General features: G+C 42.6%; 1 protein-coding gene across 2 annotated transcripts in view; it reads left to right on the forward strand.

Moving 5' to 3' along the window:
* The first annotated feature begins 460 nt into the window (after window positions 1-460).
* Window positions 461-18150, forward strand: part of RBMS2 (RNA binding motif single stranded interacting protein 2) — a 155222-nt gene continuing 137532 nt past the window's right edge. For both annotated transcript variants that reach the window (XM_069758453.1, XM_069758451.1), the window contains exon 1: window positions 461-588. In XM_069758453.1, coding sequence (XP_069614554.1) covers window positions 523-588 — 66 coding nt within the window. In that variant the 5' untranslated portion in view covers window positions 461-522. The remainder of the gene's footprint in view (window positions 589-18150) is intronic.

Raw genomic sequence — 18150 nt, forward strand, 5'->3', positions numbered from 1 at the left:
TCTGTGTTTCTTTTTTTTTTTAATCTTTTATTACTTTTTTGATGCAACTCTTTTATTACTGCGTTTTGCATGTTATTATTTTATTGCTTCTAATTTCCTTATTTGTTTAGCTTTTCTTTATCTCCTATTTTTACTAATGCTATCGTTACTGCAAAAAAAAAAAAAAAAAAAAATTAAAAAGAAAATACATATAATTCAATGTTAATGATAAATGTATTCTGGTAATTCTTTAATGTAAATATTTACATTAAATAACGTCGTTCTATAAACGTCGCATAGAAAATGTGATGCGTTTTAGGGGGAAAGAGGGGGGGTGAAGCTGCAAAGCCAAATTCAGTTGGAAAAGGAAAAGGTTAAATGAAGAATCCCCCCTCCTTCTCCTCCTCCTCCTCCTCACTCCCTCGCTTTACCCACAGAGGGCACTAGGACCCTGCAGGCCTCTACTATAGGCTGCGCTACGTCAGAGGGCTGGACAGAACTGCCAGTCTCCTGTGTCCCATCTCCCTGTACCTTAAAGGAAAAATGCTGCTGTCTGTCCCTCCAAGGGCAGGGATCGCCTCTTTCAGCTATACCAGGAGCCATAAGAAGGTAACCCTGCTGTTCATGCTTGTCGTGTGCCCCTTCACTACTAGCGCACTCTCACATTTACTAACAGGCCTATGCCAGCCCTTACCAATGGTTCACAAATGATTTGTGGATTTACCCTTGTGGAAGGCGGGGGACTTATTGGTGTGCAATGCACTTCTATTAGTGTCGGCATAGGGATCTGATCCCTGTATATACCTGTGTATACGGCGGGGCAGGAAGTGGCATTTATTTCTGGATTGACTTTGGTTACAATGTAGCAAAACAATGACAAATAGTGTGACGGGATTCTGGTGTCAGCTATTGATGTCATTGTGTGTCGTAAGGTTGTGCGGCGTGTGATGTGTGATCTTATGGAGCTGGATGGTTTGGAAGTAACATTGAGAGAGGAACAGAGGAAGGGCATTCACAGGGAGAGGGAGAAAGAGGGAGCGAGGCGCACCCAGAGGCAGACAGGAAAGAAGGAGACACACAGGGTGTACAAAGTAGATAGATTGCAGCCAACGAAGGGAGAACATTGTGACAAAACTGGACGTATGCAATGGATATTACATAACCAGTAGGACAGAAGAATAGCGCAGACCGCCGTGTGGGTGCTGGGAGCGCAGATTTATAACATGGTAGTAAGCGGACGTGCGCAATATTCTCTAGAAAGGATGGATACAGGGATCATCGCAATCGCTGATATTCCAGCACATTGTGCCACAGAGCAGGGTTGTTACTATATCACAGGCATCACTATGGACAGATCCCCCCCCGGGTGGAGAATATGCCATCCTACGAACTCGCCATAACTTATCATCCTACCCTGCCTGTTTTATGGCGGCAAATTCTGCAGATATATATATATATATATATACATATATATATATATATATAAAAAGTGTGGATTATAACATTCAAGGGTACCAGATTCAAGGTTATCACAAGAATCCTCTATGTAAATGTATATGTGAATGTGTAGGTCACGCTTCTAAAATGGAGGTAAATCCAACATTTTGTGGAAATATATGGGGAAATATAAATCAACTAATACAAATAAATAATACAAAACATATAAACAATAGACAAATGTATATATCATTCAATATATTACATAGACGTGGTAATGACCACGTACAAGAAGACCATTCAATGGTGTAACCTAAAGCTCGTGGGCCCCGATACAAAATCTCCAACAGAGCCAACAACGATTGTGGGTCTTTAATGATAATTGTCTTTTCCTTTTGGGACCCCCTAGACTCCAGGACACGGGTGCGATTGCAACCCCTGCACCTATTATAGTTATACCCCTGATGCTGGCATCGACATTAAAGAGCATTCCTAATAGAAGTGAGAAGGAACCAGAAATGCCTTTAAATTGCCATCTTCTGACTAATCCACTGCAGGTGTAACTTAGAGTTAAAATCTGTAATTGCAGTATTACAATGATCATGCACTATTTCTAGTATTGGCCTCTTCATATGGTCAAGACACTTTTTGGGCCGCCTTAGCCTGGGCACAGCTGGGGTCTCCACACCCTTTACAGTTAGGCTCATTGCACTTTTACTGGATTTCCTTACATAAATTGTTTTCCTTCTATGTAGACCATTTACAATATAGAATGGTTGTGAACAAAGGCAAAGAAAAAATATCACATCAACTCATCCTATCCAGGTATCGTTCAATGTATTAAGGGACAGAGACCACCGGCGGCTCCTGGGTGAAAATGATCAGGTAGAAGGCAGGAAGACATTCAGCACCCGCAATGGAAAGAACTATTAACACATTATTTATTAGTAACTATTAAAATATCGAAAGGGAAAAAATAAAAAAACACACTAGGCCAACGCGTTTCAGGCACTAAGGTTCTTAATTTTTGCCTTATAATGGTTGTACAAATTGTCAGATAATCTGATAATGAACTGAAGCTTCATGTAGCCCAATAGTTACCACCATAAAATGACTTTCGACACCATCACAAATAATAGATATTCGATCAACCATCCACATAGTCATCGAGATAGGTCATTCAGCACGACGTCTTGTTGGGTTACATCCATTTATATGTTACAATACATTAACAAATAATTACCATTTCAAAAAACTTTTGATAGGACATGTCAGACGTTTCGACCGGTGAAGGTCTCATCATAAGGACCCTCACATGTCGAAAGTTGTTTGGAAAAGACTGATACTCTTTAAACAACTCTAATTTTGGTTTCAGTCCTTAGCGATGATCATTTTATAAGTTAGCGCTTATTGTTTTGGGTCTTTACATCGTTAAAATTATAATATCATTTTCATACATGTTCTCAGTCTGGGCAAGACGTTTCATCTTACGACGATTGTAGCGTGGACATTGGGGCATTTTAACCTGAGCTCCCCCGAAGCATTACAGCTCCCACATGGATTGTATCCTATGTTATTTATCCTAAATATAACAAGGGTAAAAATATACTTGGTTCGGGCCTGATTTGTGAAGTTACAGGACTCACTAACATCTTCTCCAGCCATATTGCTTTCTAGAATGGACTACTGGTGAGATATTATATGTCTCTATGCAGATAATATTACATTTGCGTGCTAATATAAGCAGTATGGAGTCTAGTTTGTGGTTATATTTTACTAGATACGTTCTAAGATTGACCTACTCCATTCTCGTAGATGCTGATTGTAGCCATGTGGCCATTACAAAGATCTATTCATCTCTTCAGATATGTATATATCTATGGTAGCTGCTATGGTATGACATGTTCTAGACACTTTGTCTTAAAGCATGCCTGTCGTTACAGGTGACTTATGTGTATGTACATGAGGGATAACACTATTTCTGGCCGCATTACTCCACTACTTCTTCCCTCTCTCTTATTTCACTTGTCTCTCAGATGGTGGCTGGAGACTAGCTGCTATTATGACTCCAACGCACTGCACATGAGGGATTCCTGCTCTCCTGTTTCTACATAACACATGTTCATAAACATCACCGGCACGGAGGACACTATACAGCAGTATAGAGCAGTGTAGCTGTGAAGCCAGCTCTGCAGTGACATAAACCCTTGCGAAAAAGCAAAAGCAATGGTCTGTGTTTGTCTGTGCCTCTGTTCCCTCTGCTTCTCCCTTCTTCCCACTTCAAAAGACAGCTGTAATCTGACACCTCAGTGAACAAAAACAAAAAACCTCCACACCTTTAGTATTAAATTAATGTACAGGTGCACAAGTTCGCTATGTGGCCAATATACAAACATATACATACACTATTCATTAAACAATACGTACGGTACTTTGTTAACATTTTTTGGTCAAAGAGCGCAAAAGCCATCCAACCACTTCAAGATGTACCTAATTATGGATGGTCCCTATCGCTTATGTCCCACCGCTCCCGCTGCCAAACCAGGCCTCATCTGAATGCGGAGTGGAAGGAAACCAGGCGTAGCTCGCAATTAAAACCTTGTCTGGGAAGGATAATGTGTAGATAAAGGTGCTGAGCCCTAAGTGAACCAGTCTGATTTGTTTTGACAAAGGTATATTACACAAGTTTCTTATATTTCCTTGTATTATTGATTCATGTAAAGTTTGTTAGAACAACAGTGTTGTAAAACGATGAAAAAGCAGTCCCTGAACCAAGATCTCCGAGATTGAAATGTGTGCGTGTGTTTCTTTATATTAGTACTGTCTTCGGGAAATTGTGGCTGAAATCTATGATGCAGGATTGGACATTTTGCTTTTGAAACTTGCTGAAGTTTCTGTAATCACTGCATCCTCTACATCCGATTGCCAACATGAAAGTTTATTGCAAAATTTGTTTCAAAACTGTGGTGTCAGAAACCATTGGAAATGACAGCGTGTTCCATAATAAATGGTCTTTGTGTTATTTCCAGCGCTCCATGGTCTCTATTTGAAGTTAAAACTTTATAGGGACATCTGATTCCATGTTACTAAGTATGATTCGCTTCTATAGAGGCATGAGTGGCTTCACAAATAATCCGACATGACTATGGAGACATTCTATTTTGTATCGGGTATAACAAGCAGAATACAGACTGTACCCAGGGCCGGACTGGCCATCTGGCAATTCTGGCAAATGCCAGAAGGGCCTGTCTGGTCATGGCCTGCCTTAAGGCTACGTTGTTAACAGAATCGGTGTTACCCATAATGTTAGGAGTTGTGATGGAGCACAAAGTTGCTGACTCTGTCACTTACCCCAGTAGCCCACGGATATCATTAGATATATTAGTCTTGTAGAAAATCTTCATTTCCTCCATCCAGGGTAATATTAGTAATATATTCCATCTGGTTCTTGGAGATGGGGACAGCATGGGCCTGTGTGATCTCAAAAGCCAGGGCTCAATTTCAGCCCCAGTCCGTACCTGACTGTACCTGTAGGAGCCAGGATTCTGTAAACGGAACACTCAATGGTACAGATAACATTTTCCACTTTTTTTTATTATAGTCTTCTTCTTCTGTCTTGTTATCGATCACCCAAGTTTTTGTTCTTCTAGATCTTTAAGTTCAGGTCTTCTCCAGGTGGGGTACAAGTGTTCCACAACACTGATTTACTAGCTCGGCCCCACAAGCCCTTTGGGCCATGGCATCTGCACAGGTTTTCCCTCCACTTGTACAGTTCTATTGCTGTGATGTACCAGATACTGATATCACTAACGCGTTTTCCTCCGCTCTTCAATGATAACTGAATGTTCTTGGCTATATGATTACAGCACTAGATACACAAGAGCAATGTTAGGTTTGGATGACCGGCGGCGAAGTGTCACTTTACAGCGCGGAATACCACAATTTGCACTTGGATTAAGTTAACTTGATCTGTTTTGTATGGTTCAGGGCTGAGCTGTTGAGTAACGCCTGGTGCATGTTACACTGTAACGGGGAAAATATTTCCGCCCTATAAAATCATTGTAGGAGGGACAGGAACATAACACTACTATCAATACTGTGACATCAAACTGAAAAGAACAATCCTGGCTCACCAAAAAAGTGCAAATACCGAATAAATGAGGGGACGCAAGGGAGAACCCAGTGTGAAGTCAGCAGAGTATTACATGCTGGAAGGACTGGTGCTGGCAGACACACAGTGATGTCATTAGACAGATTGCTGGGAAAATCCCATGTTTTATACTTGGTCCAATTACTGAGACTAGTTTTCCAGAATAAGATGTAACGCTTCATAGTCTCCTACACTTTATAGGAAAAGGAGGTGTCACTACGATCCACAATGAGGTATTATTTTCTGATTTATGAACCCTTTGCCAACGTTGGAGAATGACGCATAAACATGTCCGTGACTTGGTCCTTACGAACGTACTAGTTTCATTCTGTACAGATCGTGTTCCAGGTGATCCATCTACTCTATATTTGGCCATAAACACTTACTGTCTATATGCTGTTACCTTATTAGAAAGAAACGTCACCTATCTCGTACCAACTGTAGCTAATTCTTGGATCCTGACCTATTTCATCCATGCTTTGGACAAGTGTCGGACCGGGGTGTCAATGGTCCACTTTTCAGCTACATGTAAATGTGACATTATCCTCAATCACAAATTTATTGTTAGATGAATAAAATGCTGCCTTTGTCTGTGCATAGTGATATGTTGTGTACAGTACTGCTCATATAAGAGGGTGGTGGCCCACCAGAGGATACTCCAGTTCTCCGGTTGGCCAGTCCAAGCCTGTTTGGATCTATGTAATTGATCTGTATGCTTTCACCATGGAAGTATACATTTACGTCATGTCACATATGTGCACATATATCTGCTCTTTGTACGAAGATGAATTTTAATGTCGTTTGTTCTAACCTACCGGTATCTTCTGAATCTACAATCTTAGTTCAAATGTTAACGAGGACCTATTGCCAGGTCAAAAATGGCCAGTATTTGGTCTTATTTAATTCCCGCAGCTCCCCGGAGCATTTTTTTTATTTTAAATCCGTCATATGGTTCTAAAGAAATGGGGCTATATATTTAGCGTGAATATTTATGGTCTTTACCAAGGGGGTGTGGCTCACAGGATAATCTGGGAATATCTCTTTAAGCTGTGCTGCATAATTACCCAGTCAGCCGTGCTCCCTTAGTGAAGACCATAAAATAAAGTGCCAAATATAAAGACCAATATCTGTGGTAATGTATAGCAGGTTATTTAAAAAAAAGAAAAGGAATAATCAGGGGAGTAGCGGGAATAAGTCTACTTTAAAGTCATACTATACATTTAGTATCCTATTTTTGCCTCTATACCATATCTTTTCCTACAATCGTTACCAATGTACTGAAATAGCAGGGGATATCATAAACAATGATGAAATATTATTCCTCCAGAGCTTCACTCTCTCCTATAGCCCTGTCCTTAGTTACACATGAGCAATGGCAGGGATCGGGACTGTCACTCCAACCATTGCTCCCTGTGACAGTTCTTGTAAATTATGACAAGGTTCATAGGGTTCAAAAAAAACTGAATACAAATCATATCAACTGTGGGTACGTACTGTATGTGCCATGAAGAGCTCATACATGGGCAGTAAACCGCTCTTTTTCATTAACATCATAGGCTTAACGCGATTAAACACATGTTAAATTTTGAGTTAAAGCAAAAATTCCCAGGCAAAATTTTGACAACTTGCAATCGAGACTTTTGGCTATTTTTATGGCCGCTCCGCCATCTTTTTGAAATGTAGGCAGAACTTAGCAAGAGGTGGTATCACTTGACAAATTACTCTCATAATTTATGGCGCAAAAGTGGCATATAGGGCGATCAAAGTATATTCCAGGCCATGACTGGAGGACAATCCTTACACTTCTCAGACTTCTTTGAGGACACATTCAGATGAGCCTATTATAGGGACATGTGCTGTCCGACTAATATTCGCCAGCACACTGACCGATGTTATTCAGTAGGGCTGTTCAGATGGCAGTTTTCTCAAACAGCCTGAATGTCCATCTGTAAAAAAGAAAAACCCTCAGTATTTTCTTCCATATATCAGACGAGATGCGACTATTCACGTCTTTAGGTGTGCAAAAGAAATCAGATCCCATACAGAACATCCATATTACATCTGATTATTAAGAATACATTTATTTATTTTATTTTATTTCACTCATTTATATAGTGCCATTAATTCCACAGAGCTTTACATACACTATAGCCGCTGTCCCCAATGGGGCTCACAATCTAGAATCCCTATCAGTATGTCTTTGGAATGTGGGAGGAAACCTGAGAACCCGGAGGAAACCCACGCAAACACTGGGAGAACATACAAACTCCTTGCAGATGTTGTCCTTGGTGGGATTTGAACCCAGGACCAGAGGTGTATCTAGGGTTTCTGGCACCCGGGGCAAGAATTCATTTCGGCGCCCCCCCCCAAGGACATATGCCCCCCATCAGCCCCATCATTGCCGTCTCCTCCCCCACCATCCCCATCATTGCCCTCTCCCCGTCAGCCCCATCATTGCCCTCTCCTCCACCATCCCCATCATTGCTCTCTCCCCGTCAGCCCCATCATTGCCCTCTCCTCCTCCACCATCCGCATCATTGCTCTCTCCCCATCAGCCACATCATTGCCCTCTCCTCCACCATCCCCATCATTGCTCTCTCCCCGTCAGCCCCATCATTGCCCTCTCCTCCCCCCACACACACACAGACACTTCTCTGCACATTCCCCTGCAGCGCGATACACACACACACCCAATACTGAGCCACACACATACACACATTCACATACACACACACACACACACATTCTCACACACACATATTCACATACACACACATTCACACACACACACACACACACACACATTCACATACACACACATTCACATACACACACATTCACACACACACATACACAAACATTCACACACACACACACACATTCACACACACACATTCAAACACACACACACACACACACACACACATTCACATACACACACACATTCACACATTCACATACACACATTCACACACACATACACACATTCACACACACACAGACATTCACACACACATTCATATACACACACATTCACATACCCCTCTCACCTCTCCTCGCGCTCTGCCGCAGCATCTCATCGCCTTCCTCTGACACAGCCGGTCGCTGAATGATGACGTCATCCAGCAGTGCGTCTGTGTGAGAGGAAGCAAGAGGAAGCAGGAAGACAGATCGCTGGGCAGCGGAGCTGCAGGGATTTCTCCCTGCCCACCGCAGCCACTCTGCACGGGCTCCCCTCCACCTCTGCACACGTTGGGAGCCGGCGCTCTGCAGCTTCTCTGTGCCGGCTGTCAGCTTGACAGTCGGCACAGAGATCAGCTGACTCCCAGACCGGGGGCGGCAGAATGCAGCCGCCGGGGGAGACACTGCGGACCGCCGAATCAGGCGGCCTGACTGCGCCCCCCTGCCGGCTGCCCCCGGGGCACATGCCCCCCTAGATACGCCACTGCCCAGGACCCCAGCGCTGCAAGGCTGCTGTGCTAACCACTGAGCCACCGTGCTGCCCTACATTGTCTTTATTGACCTAGTATTCTGTATTTGATCATTTGGACGTAAAATAAGAACACACGGGTGGAAATTGTTGGCCTTTTCTGGATTAAAATTGGACAATTTTTCATCTGATCGTCGGACTCGGCTTAAAAGGGTTGTCTGTGATTTAACAATTAATGACCTATCCATTGGATGGGTCATCAATATGACATGGGTGGAAGTTTGGCATCCGGCACCACCACGAATCAGTTGAAATCCAGCTCGGCGATGGCCGGATATAAACAATGTACAACAAGGCGGATACATTTTAGTTCCGTAATCACCCCTTTAAAGTGGATCTGTCATTAGATTTTATAATACAAGCCGCATACATTATTAACAGATATCTTAGGCTTGAAAAGGCTGGTGTACTTACTTTTTATTATCCACATGACAATGGCTGTATAATCATTTATAAAGTTTTATTCGACTTCCACCCACTTAGGATGATTCACAGGTCTTCAGTGCTCAGTTGTCTCCTCCTTTCTGCTGCTGCTGGGATCTCACACTGCTTAGTACAAGCTGCGGCTGTCAGTCAGGCTGTGTGGATGAAAACTGAATAGGCTTGGACTAATTAGCTCTCTCGCTCTTTAGCTGGACTCATAAAATGCTCATCTTAATTTGAAGAATATACAGCCATTCTCACGTGGATGTTTAAAGTCAATCAGAGTCAATACACCAGTGTCATCAGGTCTATATATATATATATATATATATATATATATATGAGAAAAAAATGAGAAAAAAAGGAAAACAGCACACAAAAAAATAGAAAAAAGTGGGCTGTAATGCCTGAACGGCGTGTGTCAAAGTGACTTTGTAGGCGGAGAGAGCATGTTATCCCCTGCTCTCCCAGCTGTATCTATGACAGCCTGAGTGGGCCCCCCTCTCTCCCCAGGGCCCCGGCATTTGCCCGCTGTGCCAGGTGCTGACGCCGGCCCTGATATTACCCAACTTGCGGTGCAAAGCTCTCCAAACCAAAAGTCCAATGGTTCCAATAATATGAGAAAAAAAGGAAAACAGCACACAAAAAATAGAAAAAAGTGGGCTTTAATGCCTGAACGGCGTGGCAACGTTTCGGATTTCCAATCCTTTTTCAAGCAGTGAACATACAAACAAAGTGGGTATATATAGCTAATACACATGTTCTCTATTGATCATCATTAAAATAATATTCATATTTCTAGTGTTAGTGCCAATCGGCTCCATATTCTAATAAAGTGCATCAGTGCCTATGTGCATATTTCTCTAAGTACATCCTTGAAACAATGTCCTTTATGTACAGTGCACCATAAATATCAAACAAATATGGTAATAAGCAATTAGACCTACACAGATGTCCCAATCTATTACATAATTAGGCAGAAGGCACACTTACAGCCATATCGCCGCTTGCATACAGTTTTCGGCGTCTTCCCGGAGTCACTACGCATGTCTGTGACGTCCGACCTGAGACGCATGGCATTATGGTCGGCGCCTGCGTACTAGTACTTTGATGGCGTCGACGCCATTTTGGAAAAGGTGATAACCTTTATTCCAAATAAAAACCTCAGATAACTCTGCATTTTTAAAGCGAATCCTTATTTGTCTTTTAGCGCTAGCCACATAAGCATTTTCTGATTGCCATGATATTGAGAATCATAAAGTATATTAATTGGGCTGAAACAAGCGCTATTAAATATATACCAGAACGCACCCACAAATGTCTTCATTAAAGGGACTCTGTCACCTGAATTTGGCGGGACTGGTTTTGGGTCATATGGGCGGAGTTTTCGGGTGTTTGATTCACCCTTTCCTTACCTGCTGGATGTATGCTGGCTGCAATATTGGATTGAAGTTCATTCTCTGTCCTCCGTAGTACACGCCTGCGCAAGGCAAGATTGCTTTTGCGCAGGCGTGTACTATGGAGGACAGAGAATGAACTTCAATCCAATATTGCAGCCAGCATGCAGCCAGAGGGTAAGGAAAGTAAAACTAATCCCAAGCTGTTCTTCAACTATATCAATAGTAAAAGAATAAAAACTGAAAATGTAGGCCCCTTAAAAAATAGTGAGGAAAGAATGGTTGTAGATGACGAGGAAAAAGCTAACATATTAAACACCTTCTTCTCCACGGTATTCACGGTGGAAAATGAAATGCTAGGTGAAATCCCAAGAAACAATGAAAACCCTATATTAAGGGTCACCAATCTAACCCAAGAAGAGGTGCGAAACCGGCTAAATAAGATTAAAATAGATAAATCTCCGGGTCCGGATGGCATACACCCACGAGTACTAAGAGAACTAAGTAATGTAATAGATAAACCATTATTTCTTATTTTTAGTGACTCTATAGCGACAGGGTCTGTTCCGCAGGACTGGCGCATAGCAAATGTGGTGCCAATATTCAAAAAGGGCTCTAAAAGTGAACCTGGAAATTATAGGCCAGTAAGTCTAACCTCTATTGTTGGTAAAATATTTGAAGGGTTTCTGAGGGATGTTATTCTGGATTATCTCAATGAGAATAACTGTTTAACTCCATATCAGCATGGGTTTATGAGAAATCGCTCCTGTCAAACCAATCTAATCAGTTTTTATGAAGAGGTAAGCTATAGGCTGGACCACGGTGAGTCATTGGACGTGGTATATCTCGATTTTTCCAAAGCGTTTGATACCGTGCCGCACAAGAGGTTGGTACACAAAATGAGAATGCTTGGTCTGGGGGAAAATGTGTCTAAATGGGTTAGTAACTGGCTTAGTGATAGAAAGCAGAGGGTGGTTATAAATGGTATAGTCTCTAACTGGGTCGCTGTGACCAGTGGGGTACCGCAGGGGTCAGTATTGGGACCTGTTCTCTTCAACATATTCATTAATGATCTGGTAGAAGGTTTACACAGTAAAATATCGATATTTGCAGATGATACAAAACTATGTAAAGCAGTTAATACAAGAGAAGATAGTATTCTGCTACAGATGGATCTGGATAAGTTGGAAACTTGGGCTGAAAGGTGGCAGATGAGGTTTAACAATGATAAATGTAAGGTTATACACATGGGAAGAAGGAATCAATATCACCATTACACACTGAACGGGAAACCACTGGGTAAATCTGACAGGGAGAAGGACTTGGGGATCCTAGTTAATGATAAACTTACCTGGAGCAGCCAGTGCCAGGCAGCAGCTGCCAAGGCAAACAGGATCATGGGGTGCATTAAAAGAGGTCTGGATACACATGATGAGAGCATTATACTGCCTCTGTACAAATCCCTAGTTAGACCGCACATGGAGTACTGTGTTCAGTTTTGGGCACCGGTGCTCAGGTAGGATATAATGGAACTAGAGAGAGTACAAAGGAGGGCAACAAAATTAATAAAGGGGATGGGAGAACTACAATACCCAGATAGATTAGCGAAATTAGGATTATTTAGTCTAGAAAAAAGACGACTGAGGGGCGATCTAATAACCATGTATAAGTATATAAGGGGACAATACAAATATCTCGCTGAGGATCTGTTTATACCAAGGAAGGTGACGGGCACAAGGGGGCATTCTTTGCGTCTGGAGGAGAGAAGGTTTTTCCACCAACATAGAAGAGGATTCTTTACTGTTAGGGCAGTGAGAATCTGGAATTGCTTGCCTGAGGAGGTGGTGATGGCGAACTCAGTCGAGGGGTTCAAGAGAGGTCTGGATGTCTTCCTGGAGCAGAACAATATTGTATCATACAATTATTAGGTTCTGTAGAAGGACGTAGATCTGGGTATTTATTATAATGGAATATAGGCTGAACTGGATGGACAAATGTCTTTTTTCGGCCTTACTAACTATGTTACTATGTATGTTACTATGAAAGGGTGAATCAAACACTCGAAAACTCCGCCCATATGACCCAAAACCAGTCCCGCCAAATTCAGGTGACAGAGTCCCTTTAAAAGAAACTGGACAGTACCAAGGACATATGGGGATTTTGAAGATGTTTCATCTCTATATATTTTAGTCCTGATTCACAATACCCACTTAGTTGGGGTAAATTTTATACTCTTCATGGACTAGTGTCCGGACCATAGCACAAACATGGTACTGTCCAGTTTCTTTTAATGAAGACATTTGTGGGTGCGTTCTGGTATATATTTAATAGCGCTTGTTTCAGCCCAATTAATATACTTTATGATTCTCAATATCATGGCAATCAGAAAATGCTTATGTGGCTAGCGCTAAAAGACAAATAAGGATTCGCTTTAAAAATGCAGAGTTATCTGAGGTTTTTATTTGGAACTAGATGGCAGCCCGATTCTAAAGAATCGGGAGTCTAGAATCCATATATACTTTATTTATTCAAATGTAAGAATAATACAATTAATAAATAATAGTAAGAAAGAACAAAAATAATAGGCAGTATATGGAGAAAACACCAAACAAAAGTTCAAAATTGGTGTGAAAATGTCACTGAACCACTTCACAACTAAGTACAGTGGGGCAAAAAAGTATTTAGTCAGTCAGCAATAGTGCAAGTTCCACCACTTAAAAAGATGAGAGGCGTCTGTAATTTACATCATAGGTAGACCTCAACTATGGGAGACAAACTGAGAAAAAAAAATCCAGAAAATCACATTGTCTGTTTTTTTTAATCATTTTTTTGCATATTATTGTGGAAAATAAGTATTTGGTCAGAAACAAACAATCAAGATTTCTGGCTCTCACAGACCTGTAACTTCTTCTTTAAGAGTCTCCTCTTTCCTCCACTCATTACCTGTAGTAATGGCACCTGTTTAAACTTGTTATCAGTATAAAAAGACACCTGTGCACACCCTCAAACAGTCTGACTCCAAACTCCACTATGGTGAAGACCAAAGAGCTGTCAAAGGACACCAGAAACAAAATTGTAGCCCTGCACCAGGCTGGGAAGACTGAATCTGCAATAGCCAACCAGCTTGGAGTGAAGAAATCAACAGTGGGAGCAATAATTAGAAAATGGAAGACATACAAGACCACTGATAATCTCCCTCGATCTGGGGCTCCACGCAAAATCCCACCCCGTGGGGTCAGAATGATCACAAGAACGGTGAGCAAAAATCCCAGAACCACGCAGGGGGACCTAGTGATGAACTGCAGAGAGCTGGGACCAATGTAACAAGGCCTACCATAAGTAACACACTACGCCACCATGGACTCAGATCCTGCAGTGCCACGTGTCCCACTGCTTAAGCCAGTACATGTCCGGGCCCGTCTGAAGTTTGCTAGAGAGCATTTGGATGATCCAGAGGAGTTTTGGGAGAATGTCCTATGGTCTGATGAAACCAAACTGGAACTGTTTGGTAGAAACACAACTTGTCGTGTTTGGAGGAAAAAGAATACTGAGTTGCATCCATCAAACACCATACCTACTGTAAAGCATGGTGGTGGAAACATCATGCTTTGGGGCTGTTTCTCTGCAAAGGGGCCAGGACGACTGATCCGGGTACATGAAAGAATGAATGGGGCCATGTATCGTGAGATTTTGAGTGCAAACCTCCTTCCATCAGCAAGGGCATTGAAGATGAAACGTGGCTGGGTCTTTCAACATGACAATGATCCAAAGCACACCGCCAGGGCAACGAAGGAGTGGCTTCGTAAGAAGCATTTCAAGGTCCTGGAGTGGCCTAGCCAGTCTCCAGATCTCAACCCTATAGAAAACCTTTGGAGGGAGTTGAAAGTTCGTGTTGCCAAGCGAAAAGCCAAAAACATCACTGCTCTAGAGGAGATCTGCATGGAGGAATGGGCCAACATACCAACAACAGTGTGTGGCAACCTTGTGAAGACTTACAGAAAACGTTTGACCTCTGTCATTGCCAACAAAGGATATATTACAAAGTATTGAGATGAAATTTTGTTTCTGACCAAATACTTATTTTCCACCATAATATGCAAAAAAAATGTTAAAAAAACAGACAATGTGATTTTCTGGATTTTTTTTCTCAGTTTGTCTCCCATAGTTGAGGTCTACCTATGATGTAAATTACAGACGCCTCTCATCTTTTTAAGTGGTGGAACTTGCACTATTGCTGACTGACTAAATACTTTTTTGCCCCACTGTATATATAGTTTTGGTAAATGGTATTATCATTTTTTTGACGAAATTCGGCAGGAGCTTGAAGAGCAACGTCACTGGGCCCGCCTCCACGCAGTAGAAACTTGCTGTGAGGTAAAAATTCAAAAATCACACCAAAATGGCGGGCGGAGTGTGTCACAGTACGGCACGTTTCTGATTGGTCGCTCGCAGCAGGCGGCAACCAATCAGACACTGGACACTGTTGACGTCACTTATCTCCGGACATTATCTCCGGACATTAGCTCCGGACATTAGCTCCGGACAAAGCCACGGAAGTTGGCACAAATTGCAGGAAGTAGTATTCTAGGCAATTATATATTAGATAAAGGTTATCACCTTTTCCAAAATGGCGTCGACGCCATCAAAGTACTAGTACGCAGGCGCCGACCATAATGCCATGCGTCTCAGGTCGGACGTCACAGACATGCGTAGTGACTCCAGGAAGACGCCGAAAACTGTATGCAAGCGGCGATATGGCTGTAAGTGTGCCTTCTGCCTAATTATGTAATAGATTGGGACATCTGTGTAGGTCTAATTGCTTATTACCATATTTGTTTGATATTTATGGTGCACTGTACATAAAGGACATTGTTTCAAGGATGTACTTAGAGAAATATGCACATAGGCACTGATGCACTTTATTAGAATATGGAGCCGATTGGCACTAACACTAGAAATATGAATATTATTTTAATGATGATCAATAGAGAACATGTGTATTAGCTATATATACCCACTTTGTTTGTATGTTCACTGCTTGAAAAAGGATTGGAAATCCGAAACGTTGCCACGCCGTTCAGGCATTAAAGCCCACTTTTTTCTATTTTTTGTGTGCTGTTTTCCTTTTTTTCTCATATTATTGGAACCATTGGACTTTTGGTTTGGAGAGCTTTGCACCGCAAGTTGGGTAATATCAGGGCCGGCGTCAGCACCCGGCACAGCGGGCAAATGCCGGGGCCCTGGGGAGAGAGGGGGGCCCACTCAGGCTGTCATAGATACAGCTGGGAGAGCAGGAGATAACATGCTCTCTCCGCCTACAAAGTCACTGCTGGCTGCGTTCTCTTAACCCCTATGTGCCAGCTCTGACACAAGCATCTTATCACTCAGTGAGTGCAGCCAGGCAGGCACACATAGGGGTTAAGAGAAGGCAGCCAGTGTGACATTGTGGGGGGAGAGAGTTCTCTGCTCTGCTCTGCGCCCCTGGCTGGCTGCTGTGCTGCTGAAGTTATGAGGCAGATTCAGGAGGAGCTCCTAGTCCTACCAGTGCATGAGTGAGTGGCGCTGCTATATACTACGTGGGCTGCGCTGCTATATACTATGTGGGCTGCGCTGCTATATACTACGTGGGCTGCGCTGCTATATACTACGTGGGCTGCTATATACTACGTGGGCTGTGCTATATACTACATGGGCTGCTATATGCTACGTGGGCTGCTATATACTACATGGGCTGCTATATACTACGTGGGCAGTGTTATATACTACATGGCTGTGTTTATATGCGATCATGAATCGGGGTATGTGTTAAAGGAGGGGCCCACTGAGACTCTTTCGCCCGGGGCCCTCAAAAACCTGGAGCCGGCCCTGGGTAATATGATGCTGTTCTAATTTTTTTTGTATATATATATATATATATATATATATATATATATATATACAGTGGGGCAAAAAAGTATTTAGTCAGTCAGCAATAGTGCAAGTTCCACCACTTAAAAAGATGAGAGGCGTCTGTAATTTACATCATAGGTAGACCTCAACTATGGGAGACAAACTGAGAAAAAAAAATCCAGAAAATCACATTGTCTGTTTTTTTAACATTTTATTTGCATATTATGGTGGAAAATAAGTATTTGGTCAGAAACAAAATTTTATCTCAATACTTTGTAATATATCCTTTGTTTGCAATGACAGAGGTCAAACGTTTTCTGTAAGTCTTCACAAGGTTGCCACACACTGTTGTTGGTATGTTGGCCCATTCCTCCATGCAGATCTCCTCTAGAGCAGTGATGTTTTTGGCTTTTCGCTTGGCAACACCGACTTTCAACTCCCTCCAAAGGTTTTCTATAGGGTTGAGATCTGGAGACTGGCTAGGCCACTCCAGGACCTTGAAATGCTTCTTACGAAGCCACTCCTTCGTTGCCCTGGCGGTGTGCTTTGGATCATTGTCATGTTGAAAGACCCAGCCACGTTTCATCTTCAATGCCATGCTGATGGAAGGAGGTTTGCACTCAAAATCTCACGATACATGGCCCCATTCATTCTTTCATGTACCCGGATCAGTCGTCCTGGCCCCTTTGCAGAGAAACAGCCCCAAAGCATGATGTTTCCACCACCATGCTTTACAGTAGGTATGGTGTTTGATGGATGCAACTCAGTATTCTTTTTCCTCCAAACACGACAAGTTGTGTTTCTACCAAACAGTTCCAGTTTGGTTTCATCAGACCATAGGACATTCTCCCAAAACTCCTCTGGATCATCTAAATGCTCTCTAGCAAACTTCAGACGGGCCCGGACATGTACTGGCTTAAGCAGTGGGACACGTCTGGCACTGCAGGATCTGAGTCCATGGTGGCGTAGTGTGTTACTTATGGTAGGCCTTGTTACATTGGTCCCAGCTCTCTGCAGTTCATTCACTAGGTCCCCCCGCATGGTTCTGGGATTTTTGCTCACCGTTCTTGTGATCATTCTGACCCCACGGGGTGGGATTTTGCGTGGAGCCCCAGATCGAGGGAGATTATCAGTGGTCTTGTATGTCTTCCATTTTCTAATTATTGCTCCCACTGTTGATTTCTTCACTCCAAGCTGGTTGGCTATTGCAGATTCAGTCTTCCCAGCCTGGTGCAGGGCTACAATTTTGTTTCTGGTGTCCTTTGACAGCTCTTTGGTCTCCACCATAGTGGAGTTTGGAGTCAGACTGTTTGAGGGTGTGCACAGGTGTCTTTTTATACTGATAACAAGTTTAAACAGGTGCCATTACTACAGGTAATGAGTGG

Source organism: Ranitomeya imitator, chromosome 3 (genome assembly GCF_032444005.1).
Source record: "Ranitomeya imitator isolate aRanImi1 chromosome 3, aRanImi1.pri, whole genome shotgun sequence".
Lineage (NCBI taxonomy): Eukaryota > Metazoa > Chordata > Amphibia > Anura > Dendrobatidae > Ranitomeya > Ranitomeya imitator.